At 38.4% G+C, this 26,303-nt stretch overlaps 1 protein-coding gene and 1 pseudogene across 1 annotated transcript; both read right to left on the reverse strand.

Annotated features, from left to right (window-relative positions):
- Positions 1–2,945: 2,945 nt before the first annotated feature.
- KRT25 (keratin 25) lies at positions 2,946–10,295 on the reverse strand. Its single transcript, XM_057715122.1, has 8 exons — positions 9,867–10,295; positions 9,484–9,566; positions 8,802–8,958; positions 6,205–6,366; positions 5,994–6,119; positions 4,301–4,518; positions 3,863–3,930; positions 2,946–3,055 (listed from the first exon to the last, which is right to left on the reverse strand). Exons 1-8 carry the CDS (start codon positions 10,293–10,295, stop codon positions 2,946–2,948), a joined length of 1,353 nt encoding a protein of 450 aa, XP_057571105.1.
- Positions 10,296–16,700: 6,405 nt separating this feature from the next.
- LOC130839574 (keratin, type I cytoskeletal 26-like) lies at positions 16,701–25,292 on the reverse strand (annotated as a pseudogene).
- Positions 25,293–26,303: the final 1,011 nt, after the last annotated feature.

Genomic DNA, 26,303 nt, shown 5'->3' on the forward strand with positions numbered 1-26,303 from the left:
GCTCATGAGCTCTAGGTGCACGGGCTTAGTAGCTGTGGTGCACAGGCTTAGTTGCTCGGCAGCATGTAGGATCTTCCTGGACCAGGGCTCTAACACTTGTCCCCTGCATTGGCAGGCAGATTCTTAACAACTGTGCCACCAGGGAAGCCTTCTATTGGTTCTTGCTAATTGTATTTTGTTTCCCTGGGTTGATTTTTGATCATGAACAACTAATTTTCCTTGGAATTTTATTTGCGAGAATTGTTTGAGGCCTGGGATGATGGTGGTTTATCCAGACAAAATTTGTATTTGCTTCCATTAAGTCACCTGGGAGGGTACCAGTGGGTATAGGGATTCTCTTAAATGGAATTCTCAGCTTAAAGTTTTTTTTTTAAAGATTTATTTATTTATTATTATCATTATTATTATTATTTTGGCTGTGTTGGGTCTTTGTTGCTATGCATAGGCTTTCTCTAGTCGTGGCGAGCGAGGGGCTACTTTCCATTGCAGTGTTTGGGCTTCTCATTGCGATGGCTTCTCTTGTTATGCAGCACGGGCTCTAGGTGCACAGGCTTTAGTAGTTGCAGCATGTGGGCTCAGTAGTTGACTTGCAGGCTCTAGAGCTCTAGAGTTGTGGTGCACTGGCTTAATTGCTCTGCAGCACGTGGGATCTTCCTGGACCAGGGATCGAACCCGTGTCCCCTGCATTGGCAGGCTGATTCTTAACAAATGTGCTGCCAGAGAAGTCCCTTAAAGTTATTTTGGAACAGCCAGATAATGTGAAGTTTGGCTCCAAATCTGTCTAAAGTTTGGCTTGTAACATATTCTCAACGGTAATTTTTTCCTCTTCCCTTTCTGCCAAAGGTTGAGACAAGAAACTTTCCTTGCAGTCCTGGCAGTGGGTGAGTTAATTTCTTGGTCATGCTTACACTCAATGCATGGCCCTTTGGGGCTCACACCTACAGGGGAGGGTCTCTGTTTATACTTCCCCCTTTAGGCAAGCACTACGCCTTATCTCTTGGCCTTCATACTCTGTGCGGTCATAAAAACTGAAGTCCAAGTTCACAGCTTCAGCAAATGCCTCAAAGTTCAAGCCAGTTTCAGATCTCTACGTAGCTCTTTAGGTTCCCTCCGTCATGTGTGTTTGATCTGAATTTCTTTTCAGTTATTATCAGCCTATTAATGCTTTTAAAAAGATTTAAAAAGGAGTTTAAATATACAGAGTTTTGATATACAGAGTTTTTAGTTGTTTCCAGTAGGAGAACCAGTCAAAACAATCTCCAGTATCATCTACTGATTCTCCTTTTTATCTCTGTGATTGTTTCTATTTATTGTCCTTCATAGATTTTTGTTCCTCCAACTACTCCTTGTGTTGTTATTCCCCAGTTTTTAAGTTACCTCACTTTACATCCTAATCATTTTCATCCCCTTTAATTTTTTTTCTTCACCAAAGCTTATCAGCTTTCTATATCTGATGTGGATAACTAGTACTTCACCTTGAATGGGAGACTGGCTCTCGATGAGACATCACAAACCCTCAACTTGGGGAGAATAGGGGCAGAGGGCCTTGAACCTGTTATGCCCCTTTCTCTCCTCAGGGAGCCATCTGTGCCCCTCTACTTTTCTCCTCTGCCATCAGAGAAATGTGGGGGTGGCTTAAGGGGCCCAGAGTCCCCTCTTTCAGGCCAAGGCAAACTCTCATCACTGGAACAGTTATTGGGCACCAAGCTGGTGCAAGACATGGATTTTGCAGTAAGGCGGGGAGATGGTAAAAATGTGTAAAATAAGCTCTCTTTCTTTTAAACGCTTCCAGACTAGTTAAGATTGTAATGTTTGTGTTTCACATAATCTAATAGGGAACATAATTAGGAATTTTGACTCTAATGTCCTCTGGCTAGGAGTCATTAGAAGAAGGCAAAGTAATTCAAGGATAATTCTAGTGCCCTTTGGACCCCATCATATTTTCTGCTTAATACTTTCAGATGGATTTTGAAATCAAAATTTCATAAATGAATTACAATATGGATAATCCACCCATAGAGTACTGAGAGTCAACTAAATGTCTAGGGGTAATACTGATCTGAGGAAATTACGTTTTCAGTTCATCTAATTTATTTCACTTTATGAGAGATGTTGATCGAGTTATAAGCATCAAGTGTACTTTGTAATATAAGCGAATTACTCCATTAATAGAATTTAAATTCTAAACCAGAATTTTTGCCTTAGCCTCTCTTACATTTGGAATATTGTTTAAATATTTATTCAAAAGGGAAATGAGACCTGAAAATTAATCATTATAAATATGAAGTATTAAAAAATAAGAGTTAACATTTATTGAGTGCTTACCCCTAAGTGCAATTTACAATAATTTGTTTAATCTTTATAATAACCACTTGAGAGAAGTACTATTATTATTTTACAGATGAATCTGAAATGTATACATTTTAGCTACTATGAAAAGGAATAGCATTGTTATATGTGAAAGGATGGCAGACTGGGGATTTGTGGAAGTATTTTTATTTCTTTTGAATTTATCTCATTTTGAATTATTGGGAAAGCCTCAGGAAAATCTAGGGGGAAATCTGTTAATTATTTTTTAAAGTTTTCGTACAAATCAGAGCTATTAGGTGTTCATACATCTGTACCACAGACGTGAACATTTTAAAGATAAGACAATACCACCGGTGATAACTTGCTAAAGGAAGAAGGTTTATTGACTACAAAGAATTGACGGCATTTTCTGTACGGTAATCAAATGAGTCATCACATTTGTACGTGACGTTCTTCCAAATGAATGGGAAGATACTATTGATGATGCTATTGATTGCCCAGATAGAGATTATATTTCAGTAACAGAAAGACAGGAGGACAGACTTTTTCTTAGACTTGCTCATTTTTCCAGACAGATACGTAATGCCTTCTCTTCTCAGAGAGTATCTGGCATACGCTCTCCCTTGCGTATCAAATTAATTGCTTGGAGATTTCTCTTCCAGGGAATGGAGCCTGGTGGTAAGTATTTTGCTGCGTTGGTCTACCTCCTCAAGGACTTTCTTAACCACTATGGGTTTGGCTGGATCTAAAAATTAAATTTTAAAAGAAGATTTTAGAGAGCTGAAACAAGATAAGTAAGATCACAATAGCTAAAATGTGGAAGTAACCCAATTAACAGATGAATGGGTAAACAAAATATGGTATATCCATACAGTGGACTATTATTCAATCTTAAAAAGGAAGGAAATTCTGACACATGCTTCAACATGGATGAGTCTTGAGGATATTATGACAAGTGAAATAAGTCAATCACAAAAGACAAATATTGTATGATTTCACTTATATGAGGTACCTAGTATAGTCAAATTCATAGAAAGAGAAAGTAGAATGGTGGCTGCTAGGAGCTGGGAGGAGGAGGAAATGGGGAGCTATTGTTTAACAGGTATAGAGTTTCAGTTTTGCAAGATGAAAAGAGTTCTAGAGATGGACAGTGGTGATGGTTGCACAACAATATGAATGTACTTGATGCCACTGAACCGTAAACTTAAAATGGTTAAGATAGAAAATTTTATGTTCTGTGTATCTTACCACAATAAAAAAAGTGGAAACAAAGTAAATGATAAGAAGTTACATCATTAAAGGAATAATAGGATTTTTATATAGAATGGGCTATGCAGCAAGCACAAATAGACTCATTTTGGGGGAATTTTGATTTCTTGGTTAACTAAAAATGTGATGACATAACACTTTAAAATTAGCACACATCACTAAAGTTAGACATCTAGCACACACTAGTATCTACTACAAATATTTATTATGTCTGTCCTTACTGAGCCCTGAGAGTATGAAAATGAAGTAGTATAACATAAAACCAGAATCCCCTTTTAATTACCTTTGATTTGGTTTCCCACATTTCCAGATCCATAATCTTTAGACTTGTAACCTCCAGACTTGCAAGCCCTGTGGACACAAATGGTTGAAAATGTCACAAAAGACAGTGACTTAGAGAGAAACCCTTAAACTCTAGAGTCACTCTTCTGTTTTCTTTAGTTGTTTGGTGAGAAGAGTTTCAGTGGGTTACACAGTTGAAACTACTTTGCTGTAGTATCAAGAGGTGGTCTTTTGAATTTTCTCACCTTAAATATGGGGCTGTGGCACTTTGGTTTTGTAAGATATGGCTAATTTGTATCTTGGCAGTAGCATATTATGTTTAATACTTAGCATGCATGATAATAAATGTGGTCATTTCAATTTATGTTCACTTTCCAGGGATCTAAGTTTCAAGCAGATTTTGGTATGTTGCATCTTCCCTGTAAAGTATTCCACCTACCCTTCATCTCCGCCGATGAGGAGACAGTAGGTCTCAATTTCTTTTTCCAGGTGGACCTTGATGTCCAGGAGCTGCTCGTACTCTAGTTTCTGGCCCTCGGTCTCGGTTCTGACCTGGTGCAGCTGCTCCTCCAGGGCCCCGATCTGAGCCTGAATCTGGGCCAGCTGTGCACAGTAGTTGCCCTCAGTTTCCGTCAAGGAGCACTCCAGGGAGTGTTTCTGTTAGGAAACAGTAAAGAATCTGGGACGTATATACAGACACGCAGGCATGTGTTTTGATAGATGACTTTCTCCTCTTGTTACCTTTGCCTATAATTGTTTTAGATTTCACATTGACATGTAGTTAAGAAGACTCTAGGAAACTCTTAAGAATCAGCAAATTTTTCTTTTTTTGTAGAATAAGCCTAAAGACATTGATGATGTTGTTTTAGCTGCTACATAAAATAACATTCTTTTCTTACGTTCTAAGTTAATTACATAAAAATACATATGGATATATTCTCAACACAGTTAAGGGCTTTAACATCAACTGGCACACACTTAAAATGATAACCTAGGAGCTTAATTTACAAAATATGTATATATATACAAATAGCTCATACAGCTTAATATAAACAAACAACCCAATCAAAAAATGGGCCGAAGACCTAAATAAACATTTCTCCAAAGAAGAAATACAGATGGCCAACAGGCATATGAAAAGGTGCTCAACATCGCTAATTATTAGAGAAATGCAAATCAAAACTACAATGAGGTATCACCTTACATCAGTCACAATGGCCATCATCAAAAAGTCTACAAATAATAAATGCTGGAGAGAGCATGGAGAAAAGGGAACCCTCCTACACTATTGGCGGGAATGTAAATTGGTACAGGAGTATGGAGGTTCCTTAAAAAACTAAAAATAGAGTTACTGTATGATACAGCAATCCCACTCCTGGGCACATCTCCAGAGAAAATACTTATTCAAAAAGATACATGTATGCCAACATTCATAGCAACACTATCTACAATACCCAAAACATAGACGCAACCTAAGTGTCCATCAACAGATAAATGGATGAAGAAAATGTGGTATGTATACACAATGGAATACTACTCAGCCATAAAAAGGAATGAAATCATGCCATTTGCAGCAACATGGATGCAACTAGAGATTATCATGTAAGTGAAGTGTCAGACAAAGAAATATATGATATCACATATATGTGGAATCTAAAAAAAATGATACAAATGAACTTATTTATAAAACAGAAACAGATTCACAAACATAGAAAACAAACTTATGGTTACCAAAGGGGAAAGGTGGGGAAGGGATACATTAGGATCTTGGGTTTAACAGATACACACTACTTTATGTAAAATAGATAAACAAGGTCCTACTGTATAGCACAGGGAACTATATTCAATATATTGTAATAATCTATAATGGAAAAGAATCTGAAAAAGAATATATGTATAATATACATATACTAAATGCTAGTTATTATGATAATTATATCATCGTAGAAGTTGGAATCTAAGTCTATATATCTGTTTTGCAGTTTTGCAGTCTGTCTCTCTATATATCTGAATCACTTTGCTGTACACCTCAAACTAACACAGTGTTGTTAATCAACGACACGTCCATTAAAAAAAGAAAAGAAAACAAAAAAGATAACCTAGGAGGTGGTAAGAGACCATCCTTTTCATACCGTGGCTAGGAGAGACTGAAGTTCAATTTCCAGTGTTTGGAGATTGCGCTTCATCTCCGTCAGCTCATTCCGGGCTGAGGTGGTGGCTCCCACGTCCTCAGAAATCTGCTGCTGCAGCGAAGCGCTCTGAAAAGGTGTAAGGGAGGGAGCAAACCTTAGTTTTGTCAACATCGCTCAAACGCAGAGGGAGTGTTTTCGGGATAAGACTCACCTTTTCGTTGAACCAGGCCTCCGCGTCCCGGCGGTTCTGCTCCGCCAGGGCTTCGTACTCGGCCCGCATGTTGTTCAGCAGAACCGTGAGGTCCACGCCGGGCGCCGCGTTCATCTCCACGTTCACGTTGCCTCCCGCCGCGCACTGCAGGACTTGCATTTCCTAGAGGCGGGTGAGAGGTTGGCTCAGCCGCGCAGGGATGTGGTAGAAAGTCTCGAGACTTAGCTTTGCTAGGATTCTTAGAGTTCCTCTGGGTCCACCTCCCAGGCTGTGCAGGGACCTCTACATTTTGTATTTCCTGTCTCATGAAGTAGCCTGTTTTGTTCATGCAAAGTTTTAATTGCTCCAAAGCTCTTTCTTATGGTGAATTTAATTCCTGCTCCTTTAACTCCAATTCAGTGGTTTTCGTTCTGTTACACAGAAAAGTCTTATTTTCTTTTCCAAATGAAAGTCCTTAAGATATTTAAAACGAGTTATCCTTATCTCTTATTCTATTTATTTATAGCTGAAATGTCTCCACCTTGGTGGACTGGTCTTGGTTTCACTTAGAGACCAGCTTGGATGTGTTCTCCACTCAGCTGTATCCTGACCACAGACAGCATGAACACGGCCCAAGGGCTGAGTCTGAAGAATTCTGAGCAATTGAAATAATTACAAGTAAATAAATATTTGTTTATATATTTATATTTATTTATAATCATAAGCATATTAATTTATTTACAATTACTAAAGGGAGCATATCATCTTCTAAAGAATTCTAGCTGTTTATTAAGCTGTTAAGCTTACACAGGGACGTTACGGTGTCATGGTGGACTCGGGTGTCACACAAACCTCTATGTGATCTCTGGTTCTGTCCTAGAGTGCTTAGGTGAACTTGGGAAAATGCTTAACTTTTTAAAGTCTCGATTTTCAGATAAGAAAATCAGAATAAAAAAGTATCCTTCTCTGGCTGGTTGAAAGATGTGAAAGAAGTGTTAGTAATAAGAGCTTGCAATACTACCTGCCGTGTATATGCTAAATACATGCTCGTTACTACAATTACCGTCATCATAGATGCTGGAATCAGTTTTATATCCAGAGTCTACTTACGATTGCATCTGAGGTGTGGGCTGTTGGGAGGCACTGAGTCAGTTCTAAGATTGTGGGTGGCAGACATCGCTGCTAAGACTGTATGTTGAAACAGCAGGGATCAACTTCTGTCTCTGCTGCGGGAACCCTCCTCCCTACCCACATCCCAGACCCTGGATTGGACTGAATGATGATAATGAGGCTTTCTTTTCTCCCTGGTGGTCCCTATACCTTCTCTTTCTCCAGGTGGGGTTTTTACTTGGGATTTAGTGAAAACGTCCTCAGTGCAAGCAGAAAGAGAAAAAGATAAAAAAGATGCATATGGGTTTGTCTGTGAGTGAATTATTTAAAAAATCAATTGCATTCAATTCATTAAAATTTGGTTGCATAGCTACCATGGACTATAAACATACCTGAACCCACATATCCATATTAATGTTGTTTTTTAAGTAGTTATCTTTTCAAGACAGCATCATGGCTAATCAAGTAGCGTTCTCAGCTTGGTCTCCAGCTTTGAGCATTTGGCTTGACTCTAGAATTTTTTTGGCTGTCTAAAAACATCAAGTTCGTTTTCAAAGAATAACAATTTTCCCAGAAAATAGTGGTTCTGAAAGCAGCCCCCTAAATGTGTCTTGGAGTTGTGGCTGTATGACTTAATTGCAAATCTAACTTTCAACTGTGACCACTTTGGAAGTGTACTATTTATTTGGAAGTGTTCATTTTGATATAACACCTTAATTTCGGTCCCATTATTTTTATAGCCATACCTTTTAAGAATATACGTTAATATTAAGTATATATGCTTAATGTGTGTATGAAGTAAATGTTTAAGTGTTTTAAGTCTGTCACTGTTTTATAGACATCTTCATCTGGTTTTCTTAAGGTGTCCTTAAAGTATATTTATTATATCTAATTAGATGTAATCTCCTAAGTGTGCCATTTTAACTTAGCTATAATTATTGGGTTGGCAAAAAAGTTCGTTGTAAGATGTTACAGAAAAATCTGAACAAACTTTTTGGCCAACCGAATAACTAGCCAAAACACACCTCTCGTAAGCCTAATTGGTGTGGAAAACAAGATTCTTTTTTTTTTGGGGGGGGCGGTTTGACATATACACACTACTGTATATAAAATAGATAACTAATAAGAACCTATTGTATAGCACAGAGAACTCTAGTCAATACTCTGTAATGACCTATATGGGAAAAGAATCTAAAGCGTGGATAAATGTATATGTATAACCGATTCACTTTGCTGTATAGCAGAAACTAACACAATATTGTACATCAACTGTTCTCCAATAAAAATTAATTTAAAAAAAGGATTCCTTTTTTCCCCCATGGGAAACTTGATGCAAGATCAAGTGTAACCTGTACGAATACTTCACCACTTTTACAGACAACTCAGGCTCCTGCCTTTCTGATAGTTGGTCTTTAGTGCCAATTTCTTATTTAAGACATCAATTATGTTATCTCCTGTTAGATGGATAGTGTCTGCAGAGGAATGGCCACATGGTAGTCAGCTCTTACCTCTTTATGGTTCTTTTTGAGGTAAGTCAACTCTTCACTCAGGGTTTCGTACTGAATCTCCAGGTCTGTTCTGCATAGGGTGATTTCATCCAGAACTCTGCGAAGTCCATTGACATCACTCTCTACGCTCTGGTGAAGAGCCAGCTCATTTTCATACCTTAAAGAGTGTTAATAATTTTCCAGTTTATCAGATGGTTGGAGAAATAGTCACAGATCAATGATCAAATGCTAGAATTCTGAAATTTTAAAGTGATGAACTTGGCCATGAAAGACATTTTCAAAGTTTATTGTAACATAATTGTTTTATTTTGAGGTATTCTTTGGCAGAAAAACAGCTAGGGTATTGGACAGTACTTTTATAGCAGTTCATACCTTTTTTTTTGGCCACACCGCATGGCTTGCAGGATCTTAGTTCCCTGACTGGGGATGGAATCCGAGGTTTCAGCAGTGAGAAGGCGAGTCCTAACCGCTGGACCACCAGGGGATTCCCATATAGCAGTTCATGCTTTATATTTCATAGCCAAAGTATAAAAAAATAATAATATTCTCTTTGTTTTAAATCCTAGTGTTTTACAGTGTTGGAGTAAGAGTCGGTAATATTTAAGGAGGGATCAAAAAATAAATTCAATTTAATGCTTCTCATTGACCTCATGAATTCTTTTCACTCTGTAAGGCTACTTACTTGAGTCTGAAGTCATCAGCTGTCAGCCTGGCATTATCGATCTGCAGAACAGCATTGGCATTGCTGGTGGTGGAAGTGATGATCTAGAAGCAGGAAGTTTGACTTTTTAGAGGCAATTTATCACAACCAATAAAAAAAAAACTAAAGTGTGTGTTTTTTTTTAAGATTAGGAAATGGAAATAATCAAAATTAATATAATTACAAGATAGTGACATTTTCATCATGACTACTGAGTCTACTTAGTGCTTATTTCCAGTGCTAAATTGAAATTCCCTTTAAGAAGTCACAAGTAGGAACGAGAAATGTTTTTAGTATTCAGTCAAAGAAAAAGAACGTTTAGAAATAAAACTACATAAAAAGGATGGCAAAATGTAAACTCGTACCTGATTTTTAAGATCCTCAATTATTGGGAAATACCGACTATAGTCGTGATCAAGACCACGACAAGAACCAGGCCCAAATTTCTCATACCAGCCCTTGATCTTCTGCTCCAGGTCAGCGTTGGCCTCCTCCAGGGCGTGCACATTCTCCAGGTAGGAGGCCAGGCGGTCATTGAGATTCTGCATGGTCACCTTCTCGTTGCCAGAAAGGAGGCCCCCCTCATTTACAGTAAAGCCAGCACAGGGGTTGCCCCCCATGGCATTTCCTCCCGATGAGCTGCCCCCGAAGGCACATGAGAAACCGCTTCCAATTCCAGGCATGCTGCAAGCATTTCCAGCCCCAAAGTAGGCTCCCCCTCCGGAGAGCCTGAGTGATCCTGCAGTGGGACAGGGACTGGCCCTCCTGGATCCACTGGGAAGTCGAAGAGACATGGTATCAGTGCAGGTGTGGCACAGAGCTGTATTTGTGAAAGCCGGAATGCAGTGACTGCCCGTCCCAGCCCTTCCGTTGGTCTTTTTATAGACAATTCTCAAGTGTGTTCTGGATGAAATTCTGCCTACATAGAGTCAAACACAGCTTGCTGGCCTCAGCAAGTTAGCATAATTGGATGATTTTTCCTAATTAGTAGCTAACTTTGCTGGGCTCATTTCTGTAGGAGGGCAGTTGCCCCCAGGTCGGTGGTTATCTGAGAAATGGGTCTGGGTGGAGCAATTTCAGCTTCCTTATTACATTTTTAAATTGCGAGTGAGTCATTTCTTACTTCCCTCCTTAGAAGATAAAACTCACCAGTCCATCACACAATAAAAATCTGGCGTTGTGATTTGGGGCTATTACGCCAAGGCAGATTTAGATGTTTCTGAGACTTTCACGGCTTTTGTTTTTACAATTCTTCCCACATAAGTAGAAAACAGGACTGTAATCGTTATTTCCCCAATTTGGAACTTAATCACCAACTTTCCCCTCAACTCTTGCCACTGTTTCTGGTGGGAAGTTAATTTCCATTTTGGCTGACATGCGCTGTATTTTGTTGACACTTACGTATGTCTGGGGTAGTTGTCTTCTCACATCCATTTTGGTAATTAGGAACACACCCCTAATTGCTGTTATGGGTTGTGGGAATCTGGAAGGACATTAACTTACTTCCTGACCTTGCAAAATTTGAAGCAAACCTGGAAGGAAATATTTCATCTGTTTCTACTTCATTGTGGTTTAGCGTAGGTGAAAGTCATCAGTAAACTATTTACTAGATGTGGATTCCCATATATTTTATTTATTCATTTATTTGTTTATTACTATTATTATTATTTTTAAATGGGGACAAAGTGGTTCAATAGCTTTATATATATATTTTTTAGAATGTACAATTTGGTATTTTTTCTTATTAGTAATGTGTATATGGCAATCCCAATCTCCCAATTCATTCCCTCTCAACCCTCCCCGCTTTCCCCACCCATATCCTTTTGAAAACTCTAAATATTATGGAAATTTTGGGAAAGTCTGGAAATCGGCTTATGGATAAAATTTGCATGAACATTTATTATGTGAGGCTATTGTGAAAATATGGGTTAATTCATTCATTTATTTAAAACCTACTATGTGTCAGTCATTGTTCTGACTCTTGTGATAAGTAGAATCATACATTGTTTGTCCTTTTGTGACTGGCTTACTTCACTTAGCATAAAGTCTTCGAAGTTCATCCATGTAGTAGCATGTGTCAGATTTTCCTCCTTTTAGTGCTGAATAATAGTCCATTGCATGTATATACCATATTTTGCTTATCCATTCATCAGTCAGTGGACACAGGTTGCATCCACTTTTTAGCTATATTAAATAATGCAGCTATGAACATGGGTACATAAATATATGTTCCAGTCCTTGCTTACACTTTTTATGGGAGTATACCCAAAAGTAGGATGACTGGATCATATGGTAATTCTATTTTTAATTTTTTGAAGCAATGCCATACTGTTTTCCATAGTGGCTGTACTGTTTTACATTCCCACACATAGTGCACAAGGATTCTAATTTCTCCACATCATCACCAACATTTGTTATTTTCCTCTTTTGATAGTAGCCACATCAGGTGGTATCTCACTGTAGTTTTGATTTGCATTCTTTTTAATGATTAGTGATGTTGGGCAGCTTTCATGTGCCTGTTGGCCAATTACATATTTTCTCTGGAGAAATGTCTGTGTAAGTCCTTTGCCCATTTAACATATCATGTTGGTTTTTTTTGTTGTTGTTAAGTTGTGGGAGTTTGTTCTATACTCTGGATATTAACCCATTATCATATTATTATTTTTTAAACATTTTATTTGTTATTATTATTACTATTATTATTGGCTGCATTTGGGTCTTCGTTGCTGAGCGTGGGTCTTCTCTAGTTGTGGTGAGCAGAGGCTACTCTTTGTTGTGGTGCGTGGGCTTCTCACTGCGGTGGCTTCTCTTGTTGCAGAGCACGGGCTCTAGGCATGCAGGCTCTAGGCACTTGGGCTCTAGAGCACAGGCTCAGTAGTTGTGGTGTGTGGGCTTAGTTGCTTTGCGGCACGTGGGATCTTCCTGGACCAGAGATCGAACCCGTGTCCCCTGTAGTGGCAGGCAGATTCTAAACCACTGTGCCACCAGGGAAGTCCCTATTATCTTATTTTTAAATCGGTTCAATTTATCACTCTTTCCTTTTTGGATTGTGATTATTTTATCTTATTTAAGAAGTGATTAACTCTCTGAGGTCATAAAACTATTTTCCTATAATACATTCTAAGCATTTAATCATTTTGCCTTTCGTGTTTAAGGCTTTGGTAGTTTGGAATAATTTTTGTATGTTCTGAAATATAGAATTAAATTTTGTTTTTCCAATATGGATAATAATTTCAGCACTATGTACTGAATGGTCCTCTCCCTGCAACATCATGCCATATTATTATAAAGGAAGTGTCCAATGCCTCAATAAGTCAACAAATCAAAGTCCTCAATAAATCTTCATATAGGTGAGGGTTCAATTGTTACTATTTTTCTGTCTGGTTCAGAACCATTTTGGTTGCTATTGCTCCATAATATAACTTGATATCTTGTAAGGCAAGTATTCTTTTATTCTTTGTTCTTATTTGCCATCAAGTCAAATATTCCTTCTCTATTTCTCTTTCATATAAATTTTAAAGTCCGATTCTCAAAGCCATTTGAAGAAAATTGACATCTCTATGATATTGTGTATGTCTATCCAAAAAAACTGAATATTCTTTCCATTTATTTAGGTCTTCCTTAATATCCTCAGTGAAAAGTTACAGATTTCTCCATAATGTGCTTTCACATCCTTTTTTTAGAACTATTTCCAGATATTTATCTAATATTGTTGTTAAAGATATCTTTTAGAAATCACACTTTTTAGATAAATTGTACTATGTAAAGAAATGCAATTGATGTTTATATAGTGATTTTTATCAACTTTGCTACACTCTGTTGTTCTTTTTTCCCCAGATGTGATGTGATGTGATGTTGAGTTACATTACGTTATTTTTTTGGCTGCACCATGTGGCTTGTGGTATCTCAGTTCCCTGACCAGGGATGGAACCTGGAAGCATGGAGTCCTTATCACTGAACTGCCAGGGAATGACCACCCACCAGTTTTTATTTATTTGTTTTTCCAGCTTTATTGAGAACCAATTGACAAATAAAATTGTAATATACATGTATAATGTAAAATGATACAATCAAGTTAATGAATGTGTTCATCACTTCACATGGTTACCTTTTTTTTTTCTTTTCAGTGAGAACATGTAATATCTGCTCTCTTAGCAAATTTCAAGTCTGCAGTATAGTATAATTAAATTTAGTCACTATGCTACACCTTAGATCCTCAGAATTTATTCATCTTATAACTGAGAGTAGGTACTCTTTCATTAACCTATCCTCATTTCTCCACTCCCCAGTCCCTGGCAACCATCATTCTACTCTCTGCATCAAAAGAGTCTTGATGTAAACAAATCAACAATATCTATGGAATAAAATGTTAAAGTCCTTCCTCACCTTCCCCTCTCTTCTGTCCTTCATGCTCTCCCAGGAAACTGCAGTTTACTTTCCAGATGTTTGCACCCTTTCATATGGGTTTCTTTGCATTTACATGCATACACAGCATGTAAACCCACACATGCCATACGTGAGTCTTCTGTGTTACATATGTTGTTCTGTAACTTGCTTTGTTCACCTTCTATAATATACCTTAGAGCATGGATAGGTGCCCAATGTGGATGAAACTGTTGGTTGACCCCCAGCAATAGCTCTCCACAATAAAGACTACTTTCTCCAGCTTTCTTTGCAGCTAACTGTGGCCATGTAATTAAGTAGCTGATGTGATGGAAGCAGTATATGTGGCATGTTCTAGAAAACTTTATCTAAGAGGAGGAAGACACACATCTTTGTCCTGTCTTCTCCCTTTCCTCCATCCTGCTGAATTGGGTGTAATGGCTAGATATGAGGGTTGGAGCTTCGTCTTTGACCATAAGCCAGGCCTGCATCCTGGTATGGCAGAGTAGAAAGCTGAAAGGAATGTGATGCCCTGAGGATGCCCTGAGGTGCAAAGCTACCATCCCAGCCCTGAATAGCCTACATCTGAATTTTTATGTGTGAGAGTAATAAACTTCTTTCCGTGTAAAGTCATGTTACTTTGTTAGTTACTCAGGGTCAAATCTAATATTAAGGAATTTTTAACCATTATCTTATTAAGGGACTTTTCAGATCATTTCCAACTTTTTGCTCTTATTAATAATGCTGAACATATTATCATTTTTCTTTAGGATAGATTCCTTAAAATTTTTTTCAGTTCTTTTCAGCCGGATTTACTGAGGTTTAATATGTATGTGTAATAAAATTCATTCTTTAAGCATACAGTTCTATGAGTTTTGACAATTGCATAGTCATGTAACGCTCACTACAATCAAGATATAGAAAGTTCTGTTATCACAACCCCCAATTTCCTTGTACCCCTTTGTCATCAACCCATCCCCATAACCCCAGCTCCAGGCAAACACTGACCAATTTTCTATGCCTATAGTTTTGCCTATTCCAGAACGTCATATAAGTGGAATCATACAGTATGTACCTCTGTGTCTGACTTCTTTCACTAAGCATAAGGCAATTGAGATGCATTCACTTTTGAGTTAGCACAGCAGGGCAGTGGGAATATTCCTAGAAGCCTCCCATGGAAATGATGAAAACCTCATGAATATATCCCTCTATGCTCAACTCAACTTCCTTAGAGCTCCACTTAGAGTGACTCTATGTCCATATGCCTACAATAGATTGATTCATGCCTGCTAGTGTGCCTGGTTAATAGCATCCTTTGTTCCCTCTCAGATGTTGCATTTGGATAATAACTTATGGTCACCCTATCTTAGAAGGGCCCTCAGAATGCTTGTGGATATTCAAGTGCCACCAGACCTGAGGGAAACTGATGATGGAGGGGAAATTGGTATGGAAACAGACAGCAGATTTAATCAATTGTGGTAAATTACCTTAGTTTTGCAAATTTTACAAAAATAGCAATATGAACATAATTCTAGCGCCCCTCCTGTGTTAATGAGGGGCCCTGAAGCTTATGTGTCATTAGTATCATGGTAATTTCACCTCTCTCATCCACCCTGCCCTCAGCTTCACTCCTCAGCCTTGTCCTCCATCATACTTGGTTCTTCTAAGTCCTGAATCTCTGCTGGATTCTATGAGGTCAGCTAGCTTCTCGAATATGTATTTTGTTGTTGTTGTTGTTGTTGAGGCTACAAGATAGGCTTTCTCTACCCACTTTCTTTCTTCCAAAATTAAAAAAAAAATTTTTTTATGGAAAAAGCCATGGAATTTTTTCTTTCTTTTTTTTTAAATTAATCTTTCTTCTAAATTTTAGATCCACTTTTATTTCTTCTCTTATTCTTTTTTATCTTTATGATTTTATACTTTTTTCATTCTTCAAATGGGGTTTTGGGAGGGAGGAGAACCCACATATTCAATACAGTGCATTTTGGGAAAAAAGGTGGCAGTACTCTGTCTGCACCGTGATTGGATGTAGCCTCAAACTGGTCACATTCAAGAATGTGATTCTTGCATCAGTCCCAGGGGCTCAGGGCACATGTAAAATATCTGAATCAAAGACAAAATATGGCCTTCCAAATGTCCTCAGGAAGTTCTGATACACAAACAATACCGTTTGTGTCTTTCCTGTACAGTCTTTTTGCTGCCCTTATAGGACTGAGGAAGGAGATCCTGCCTGATGCCCTCAATCCATGTTTTACTCCAGAGAATATGAACTCTGATGATGCTCTATATTCTTATTGGTCCTGATTTTTCAGGGCAGTACCTTCTCAACCTGTTCTATAAAATATTTGTTTCCGAGGGCCTGAAGGTGAAATGTCTAGGACATGTTCTGTTAGCCAAGGTGTCTCAATGATGGATACTGGACAAGGATTGGTAGTTAATGATTAAGGGTGCCCAATAAAAGTTTTGGAGATTTGTTAACTATTAATAATAGTCTTCCACTTTTTAATTTCTATTATTCACTAAGACTGACTTCTTAGAAATGAGGATGAGTACTTAAGCTTTCCAGCCCTCATTTCAAGAAGTATTGTTGTTAGCCAAAAACATCTATTTTTGAATCATAATTTATGCTTATATTAAATATAAATCTGTCTTATGTAGACAAACAAATCTATCTAAATAGGAAAGGGTGGATACAGAAAAATGGAAGTGAGTCAGATAGTTCTTGGAAAGAATAAGAACTGTCTTGGGAAGAAGGAATGACTAGTACTGGTGATCACAGAGAAAGAGGGTCCAACATTGTGGTGTAAGATGGTGGATTAGCCAAGTGTGTTGAGAGAGCTGAGGCTGTGACGCTGGTCCTCTAACTCCTGGGACGTGGAGCCTCTGGACGACCCTACACGTCAGAATGAGACGGTAACAAGGCTTAATGAGGTAACTTGTAGCCTAAGAGTGGGGGATATCTGATGACCAGGATTTAGCCAATATGGAGACAAAGAAGGTTGGTGCTGGAGAGGCGCTGGAGATGGGGGATGGACAGAGAGGAAAAGGCTATGTCTGTGCACACAAGGATCTGCTTGATGATGGACTCTCTCAGTTGGCAATGGAGTCTTAGTGTGAAAATAGAATGTGCTTGGGGGACATTACTATGATGATTTTTTTCCTGGTCAATGAGATTATGGTCACCATGGTGGAGAGGGAGATCTAGATTTGATTCTAGGCTCCACTGCACATCATCTGTGTAACTCTGGGGAAATTACATAATCTCTTTGAATATTTACATCCTTTATGTAAATAGAGATAATAAAAACTCTTACCTTATAAGTCTTTATGAAGATCAGACTGGTTAATTCATGGAAAGCAAGATTAACTCAGTGAATGTAAGATATGGTACAGCAATTGAAAGTACCTCTAACCTAACTCAATACAACTCTACACCACTGAAATTGTGGCTCCCATCACCATCGCTGGGACCATTCATAATAAGAAGATATGGAAAAGGTAACATTCAGCTGTAGCTACACCTCAAGAAACTGTGTCTTGGCTGAGGTCAACTACCTTATGTGGGACTAGGAAACAATAGTGGTCAAGACGATCTTGGAGACTTGGAGATGCAACCTTGGTGGGGCTGAGTGCCCTGAGGTGGTATAGTTGGGTTTATGGGCCACTTTGAATTCCACATGGTATATATACCAGTAAAACCCTTTAGTGATGCCTTTTCATTCACTTTGGAAATCTAGGTCATTGCAGAGCTCTCTGCCTCACCACCCAAATGAAATAAACTCCTATAGCCTAGAACTTTGCCGCTGTCCAGCCCCAGGTGCACTTTCCAAACTAACTTGGTCAGGATATTAGGCAGGATCTTATGTGCATGAGGATGTGAACAAGATTGAGAACCACCCCAGACTTGAGTAGGGCAGATCTCAATTTGCTTAGTTACCTCCATGGGGCAGAGAGAATCATGTAGTGCAAGATGGAAAAACAGCTATCCAGATTCAGATTAACAAACTAACATTAGCTGATCACCCCTGCAGGTGAGGCATTCTAAATCCTAATGCTCAATGAGTATCATCATCTATTACATCCACAGAAGCTCAAACCCAAAGAGACCTTGTCTTTCACACAGTGAATCAGGGACAGATTTGGAACCAGAGATCAGGGCTAGTGTTCTTTCCAATTCAACCTATCATGAACTGAAGTAAATATGACTGTAAGTGAAGCACTTAATTTTACCAGCATATCCTCAGGACCGTGACATTGAGATCAACTGTGGAATTTCAAAAGCACCAAATTTATCAAAAATAACTTGTGACAAAATTTTTTAATGAAAAGGCCAAAAAGATCCCCCCAATACAAACAAAAACCAGGGACAGAGCAAGATTTTTTCCTATTCCTGAGAAGGATTACATGCAAAGAACATGAGAAAGGGAAGAGAAGGAGAACACATTCTAACCCTTTCATTTTGGAGAACAGAAATGAATGATTTCCTTGGGTTTTTTGGCCAACAGGATTTTTCAAAGGCAGACTTAAGAAAAAACAACTCCCCCCCCCCCCCCCATTGTGGGATTTTAGAAGGCACTTGTTGCTCCATTTTAATGTTGCTTATTTTTGAGGATTTTTCTTCAACCGAGAAGTGGACCCTTAGTGAGAGGACATTGCCAAGCTGGTCAAGTTCCCCAACCACTGTGTTAACAACAATTTCATCTTTTGGGTCTAAAATAAAATAAATGCAAGTTTAGTACTCATTCTTAACAGGTTGAAAGATGTTTAGTCATAATGGGTAGGCTTTTAAAAACTGTGTTTGCAAGTTTGCTGTAAATTGAGATGTAATACTGTGTTTGAAGTCTGCGCTTAGCAAGGCCCAGGCTATCTTTCTTGTATTTAGCACCGTTTTTTAGAACAGTGGGCATTTGAAAGCATAAGTGAAACGTGGATTAAAAAGTATCAGGCGAATGCAGGCCTGGAGCAAGTAATATCTTCTTTTAAACACCAACTTGCCCTATTTTTGTGGTTTAAAATAAAGTCACTCTTCTAGCAAAGCATTGAAACTGGGCAAATAACAGGTTCTAAGTAGGAAAGATATTGGGGGAATTGATTCCCCATTTCAGTAATTTCATAATTTGACCGCATCTGTTCTACAGGAATATGAAATACAAATATTAAGAACTATCATAATGACCCAGTATCCCTTTATTCACTAGGACTAAACTTAGGAACAGTTTTATTTAATTTACAAATAAGTGACTTATTCAATATGACTGCTGGAGTTCACAAGAGTTACACCAAGTGAAAAAGCCTTCTATACCTTTGACTTCATTTTCAGAACTTATGGGCCTATGTCCTTTTTTTTTAAAATTTATTTTTATTTTTTAGCTCTTTATTGGAATATAATTGCTTTACATTCTTGTACCAGTTTTTGAGGTACACCAAAGTCAATCAACTGTATTTATACACATATCCCCATATTCCCTCCCTCCCACAACTCCCCCCCACCCTCCCTGTCCCGGCCCTCTAAGGCATCATCCATCATCGAGTTGATCTCCCTTTGTTATATAGCAACTTCCCACTGGCTATCTATTTTACAGTTGGTAGTATATATATGTCTATGCTACTCTCTCACTTTGTCCCAGCTTCCCCTTCACCCTCCGCCCCCACAACCTTGTGTCCTCCAGTCCATCCTCTGCATCTGCATCCTTATTCTTGTCACCGGGTTCATCAGTATCATTTTTTGTTTTTTAGATTCTGTATATATGAGTTAGCATACAATATTTGTTTTTCTCTTTCTGGCTTACTTCACTCTGTATGACAGACTTAGAATCTGTCTATCTACATACAGGTCTATCCACCTCATTACATATAGCTCCATCTCATTCCTTTTTATAGTTGAGTAATATTCCCTTGTGTATATATGCCACAACTTCTTTATCCATTTATTTGTTGATGGGCATTTAGGTTGCTTCCATGTCCTGGCTATTGTAAATAGTGCTGCAATAAACATTATGGTACATGTTTCTTTTTGGGTTATGGTTTTCTCTGGGTATATGCCCAGTAGTGGAATTACTGGATCACGTGGTAGTTCTATTTTTAGTTTTTTAAGGAAACTCCAAACTGTTTTCCATAGTGGCTGTACCAAGTTACACTCCCACCAACAGTGCAGGAGGGTTCCCTTTTCTCCACACTCTCTCCAGCATTTCTTGGTTTTAGATTTTTGACGATGGCCATCCTGACCAGTGTGAGGTGATACCTCATTGTGGCTTTGACTTTCATTTCTCTGCTGATTAGTAATGTTGAGCATCTTTTCATGTGTTTGTTGGCCATCTGTATGTCTTCTTTGGAAGAATGTCTATTTAGGTCTTCTGCCCATTTGTGGATTGGGTTATTTGCTTTTTTGGTATTAAGCTTCATGAGCTGCTTGTATATTTTGGAGATTAATCCTTTGTCCGTTGCTTCGTTGACAAGTATTTTCTCCCATTCTGAGGGTTGCCTTCTTGTCTTGTTTATGGTTTCTTTCGCTGTGCAAAAGCTTTTAAGTTTCATTAGGTCCCATTTATTTATTCTTGATTTTATTTCCATGATTCTAGGAGGTGGGTCAAAAAGGATCTTGCTTTGATGTATGTCCTAGAGTGTTCTGCCTATGTTTTCCTCAAGGAGTTTTCTAGTGTCTGGCCTTACATTTAGGTCTTGAATCCATTTTGAATTTATTTTTGTGTATGGTATTAGGAAGTGTTCTAATTTCATTCTTTTACATGTAGCTGTCCAATTTTCCCAGCACCACTTATTGAAGAGGCTGTCTTTTTTCCATTGTATATTCTTGCCTCCTTTGTCAAAGATAAGGTGCCCATATGTGCTTGGGCTTACCTCTGAGTTCTCTATTCTGTTCCATTGATCTTCCTTTCTATTTTTGTGCCAGTACCATACTGTCTTGATGTCTTGATCACTGTTTTTTTTCTTTTTTTACAAATTTATTTATTTATTTATTGGCTGTGTTGGGTCTTTGTTGCTTCTCGCAGGCTTCCTCTAGTTGTGGGGAGCAGGGGCTACTCTTTGTTGTGGTGCACGGGCTTCTCAGTGAGGTGGCTTCTCTGGTTGGGGAGCGTGGGCTCTAGGCCCGCAGGCTTCAGTAGTTGTGGCGTGTGAGCTCAATAGTTGTGGCTCGTGGACCCTAGAGTGCAGGCTCAGTAGTTGTGGCACATGGGTTTGGTTGCTCCGTGGCATGTGGGATCTTCCCAGACCAAGGCTTGAACCTGTGTCCCCTGCATTGGCAGGCAGATTCTTAACCACTGTGCCACCAGGGAAGCCCTGGGCCTACCTCCTTTTGATTTGTAACATGTGGACTTGCTTTTTCTGTGAAGAGAAGAGAAAATTATTGCATTTTTTTCTTTCATTAGGGAGCTCATAAATAGCTATAAATGGGGAATACAAGTTTTGGAGTCCTAGTTTCAATAAGATTCAAATTCCTCTTATGTTTAAGAGACATTAGTAAGCTTTTCATGACTTCAACAGAGTGAAAGAAGAGACTTAGTGGGTGTTTATGATCAGAAATTCCCTTGTGACCAGATATTAACTCATATACAGTGCTATGGGGACTCCCAGTTTTCATTCTGACTTTTCACTTGGCCAGTGAACATGTTTGGAAGGCCTACTACTTGCTGGAGAAAATATAGAATGAAGATACAAACAGTTTACACTGTTGAAAATAAAATGAAACAAAATATATGCATGCAGTTGTCTACAACATGGCATGAAAGATGCTGTAAGAGAAGTGAACAGTGAATGATGTAATAAGCAGTTTGTCCGAAGGAGGAAGCAATCACTGATGGTTTCTTATAAGAAAAGGCTGTCAAGGGCTGACCCTGGCCTTGGAGGATACATAAGATGTTACTGACTCATGGTGCAACCACAAGCAAACGTTTAGTAAGAGTCACTGATTACCAAGTACCTTTTGTGTGCAACCCACTGTCACATGAATTTACCTACCTAGTGAGGCACTATGGTTAACAGGAGATGAGTATGGTTTTGGTGTGATCACAGTTTTACCAATAAGGAAACTGGGGTTTAAAGAGGTTAAACAATGTGCTCAGAATCACCCAGGGGTGTGATTTGCACCCAGAGCTGTTTGCTCTTGGCTAACAAGCTCTGGTGATTTCTCCAATTAAATCTTCCTGTATCTTCATTGCTCATCTTTTCAAGTGTAATAACCCACTTAACACAGGGTGCATGTGTGGTGACTACTGAAGCCATAATAAAGAAGAGTGTGTTATTATAAGAAACGTGCTTCAACATTCAATCAAGAAAGCAATTTTCCTCCTGGATTGGAGTACAGGCATTGTTCAACATTCCATATTTAAATGTTCTCTATATTAATAGGTATAGATACTTTACACACTTAGAAATTGGATTTTGCTGCCTGTTTTCATTTCACTGGGATGCAGTAACAAATTCCTAAGGTATGCTCTTTAGAGTAGGAAATTCTAGGCTACAGTATTGGTATACATGTACACTGAGAAAACTGAGTTGATGTGAGATTAATTTTTTTCACAAGTTGATGTTTACCTTCCTTCCCCATCTATTAACTTGCAGTGTTTCAATTTCTTTTTCTAAAAATAGCTTGACATCTAGAAGTTGTTCACACTCCAGCTTCTGGCCTTCTGTTTGAATCTGCTGGAGTCGGCCTTCCATTGCCCCGATCTGCTCCTGGATTTGCTGGAGCTGAAGGTGATAATTGCCTTCGGTCTCGACCAAGGAGCATTCGTAGGAACATTTCTGAAGGAGGAAAAAAGCAAAGCTTGCATGTGTCACAGATTGGCCACATGTTCACGTTTTAAAAACATTCTCAAGGTGCAAAGAAATGTTTGCACAAGGGCTAAGTCTTTTCTATTGAAAATTAGTATCAGTCAGGTTTTAAAAAAATTTTTGTTCTCCATTGAAAAAATGTTTTTTTTTTTTCCTTTCAAGTTTTGGGATTGGTGAATCAGAAGTAATGTTTATGGACAAAATGCTTCATGTGTAATATGTCTATGTCTACTTAATACATTTTTAGTTACATGTAATTAGTTATATATATTGAGTATATATATATCATACATACATATATATGTAAATACATATATAAGATGTATTTACTTAATATACACGCACACATTCAAATCAATGGTGATTCCTACGAACCATGGCCACGAGAGACTGAAGTTCTATTTCCAAGGTTTGCAGGTAGTATTTCCGTTCCATCAGCTCATTTCTAGCTGCCATGGCTGTTCCTGTGTCGTCAGAAATCTGCTGTTGCAGTGAAGCGCTCTGAAGCATAATTGTCAGAAGGCTTAGTGACCTGCTAAGCGGTGTCCTGAACAAGCCCCTGGCCTGTGATTTGCCACAGATGTACCTTCTCATTAAACCAGGCCTTGGCGTCTTTGCGGTTCTGCTCTGCCAAGTCCTCGTAGTTGGCCCTCATATTGTTCAGCAGAACTGTGAGGTCCACTCCTGGGGCTGCATTTATCTCCACACTCACGTTCCCCCGGCTGCACCCTGCAAGGCTTTCATTTCCTGGAAAAGGGACCTGTATTAATCATCAAGGTAGACTTTAAAAAAAAATTATTGAAGTATAGTTGATTTACAATGTTGTGTTAATTTTGTCTGTACAGCAAAGTGACTCAGATGTGTGTGTATATATATATATATAATACATATATTCTTTTTCGTATTATTTTCCATTATGGTTTATCATAGGATATTGAATATAGTTCCCTGTGCTACACAGTAGGACCTTATTGTTTATCCATCTTATGTATAATGTTTGCCTCTGCTAATCCCAAACTCCCATTTCTTCCCTCCCCATCCCCTCCTCCCCTTTGGCAACCACAAGTCTGTTCAAAGTAGACTTTTGATTGAGATCCACACAGTGGACTTGAGGAAGGAAATCAGATACCACAGGGAGCCACTCTGCATGGCTCCTTACCTCCTTGTGATGTTTTTGGAGGTACATCAATTCCTCACTGAGCGCTTCGCACTGGATCTGCACGTCGCTTGTACAAAGGGTCAGCTCATCCATACTCTGTGAAGACCGTTAACGTTAGCCTCAACACTCTGGTGCAGAGCAAGCTCATTTTCATACCTGGAAGGTTGTTACAGTGCTTGAGAATTAGAATCGTAGGCAGGTCCAAAGCATAACTTTTTCAGACACTTCATACACTGAAAGATAACTGATGTTCAGTACACACTCCTAAAACACTCTGGACTACCTACGGATTTATGAATATTATTTGTTTCTTCAGAGTTGACTTTTGGCATCCCATGTGCTAAACAGTTGAAGAAAAATAGGTTTAAAATTTATGATAGCTTTTTATTAGGGCATATTTAATCTCTTCAGTGATCTAATCCGACTTTATAAAAATACTGTTTTTTAAAGAAACATTATGTTCTTTACTCCAACCATAGTATTTTTACCTTTATTATAATTAATTGCTTTATGTTTACCTACTTCAGCCTAAAGTCATCGGCAGTCAGTCTGGCATTGTCATTTTGTAGAGCAACGCTGGCATTACAGGTGGTCACAGAAATAATCTAAATAGGGTAGATGGTGCAAAATGTTAAGTCCCAAAAGTCAAGGGAGACTCCAGATTTCAGAGTGATTCTTGTCTTCTTAACCCATCAAGCATCTATTTTAGTATCATTTTTCTACCTTAAAGGAATCTGGATTTTCTGCAGAGCTTAAGAGCCAAGTGTAAGCTTTTCTAATCACGGACATATTTATTACTCTTGATCAAAAATACGAGCTAAATAAAAGATCAACAAAGCAATTATACCTATTTGGAAACGATTTCTCTTTCACTGATTAATTCTACAAACTCTTATCGCCAGGCAGTGTGATAAGCACTGGGAATGCAGAGAGAGCAAATTCTATATCACATAAATTTACTAAGCACATTTTCTGTTATGTCTTTTTTTTCAGGTTACACACACCCAAAGTCTATAGAAAAAGTATCCATCTTTCTTACCTGCCTTTTAAGATCTTCAGTGACCGAGAAATATCTACTATAGTCATGAGCAAGTCCCCGGCCAGAACCAGGCCCATATTTCTCATAGCAGCCCTTGATTTTCTGCTTGAGGTTGGCATTGGCCTCCTCCAGAGCATGCACATGGCCCAGGTAGGATGCCATGGTCACCTTTTCATTTCCAGAGAGGAGACCATGCTCATTTTCAAGAAAACCAGCACAGACACCACTTCCCAACCCTCCACCACCATGAGGGAGACCTCCTCCAGGAGAAATGCTCCTTAGAGGACAAGAAAGGCTTCTTCCTGCTCCCAACCCACTGCACACATTCCCAGCCCCCAAAACTGTCCTTCCACCAGATAGCCAGCCAGCGCCAGGTGTAGAGCAGAGCCATCTGGATTCACTAGAAAGTCAAAAAGACATGGTGACAGCACAGCCAAGCGACCCTTTCTCAGGAAGAGCAAAGCCAAAATACATCACCCATGGAAGTTAGCTCCATTGGTCTTTTATAGGATTCGGTAGATCATTTCCGTCTTAACTATGCCAATCTGTAATAAAATATTACCTGTATGCTAATTGTTGTTTTTCATAATTGGGTGATTTTTAATAGTGTCCAGTCTGTAGGTGGAAAGCTTCCCCAAGTGTATCTTTGTATATGAAAAAGATGCCTAGTAGAGTCATACCAAAAGTCAAAATTATGAGTAAATGTTCATCTTTTTGACCTCTGGTATAGATTTTAGTTTTTTTTTTCCTTCCTATATAACAAAGGATTCATAATTCAAATGGGCAATGTCTACTGCATTTGTCCTGCAAATACTTATGGAGTATCTTTATTATTCATGCATTATTGAGTGTTTTCTCTTTTATTAAAATCAGATGCTCTTAATATATAGTGATCCTTTGGTAGTGGGAGTTCTCTAGTTGATTTTTTAAGTAGAAAACAGAAATAATAAAAGTGCTAAAAGACTTTGCTTATCAATTTTTGTTTTGCTTATCAATTTAACTAAAATTAATGAGTATGTGGTAATGATAGAAAATTATTTGTATTGGGATTCCTTGGTATAGTCCAGGAACAGACTGTCCATTCAACTAACTTCTGAGCCTCTAAATTGTTCATTTTTCCACCTAAAAACTACTGTTTAATGTTTTTTTGGTTTAAATGTATGTATTTAAGACGGATGATTTTGAGAAGTGAGCTTCATATTGGTGAGGAGGGAGTGAAATATATGAAAAAGAGGGGTATTTTCATCACTACCTAGAAAACTAATAATCATGGTACTCTAGACAGAAGATTAGTTGTCATTGGTAAGCAGACTCTTTCTTCTTTTGCCTTGATGCCCATGGGAAGTTATCCTGTTTGCTTGTGCTTCTTTTCCCTGTTGGGAAAATGAAAATAATACTGTTGAATAGTCTCAAATGAATGTTGAGCAGTTC

This window comes from Hippopotamus amphibius, chromosome 17 (genome assembly GCF_030028045.1).
Source record: "Hippopotamus amphibius kiboko isolate mHipAmp2 chromosome 17, mHipAmp2.hap2, whole genome shotgun sequence".
NCBI lineage: Eukaryota > Metazoa > Chordata > Mammalia > Artiodactyla > Hippopotamidae > Hippopotamus > Hippopotamus amphibius.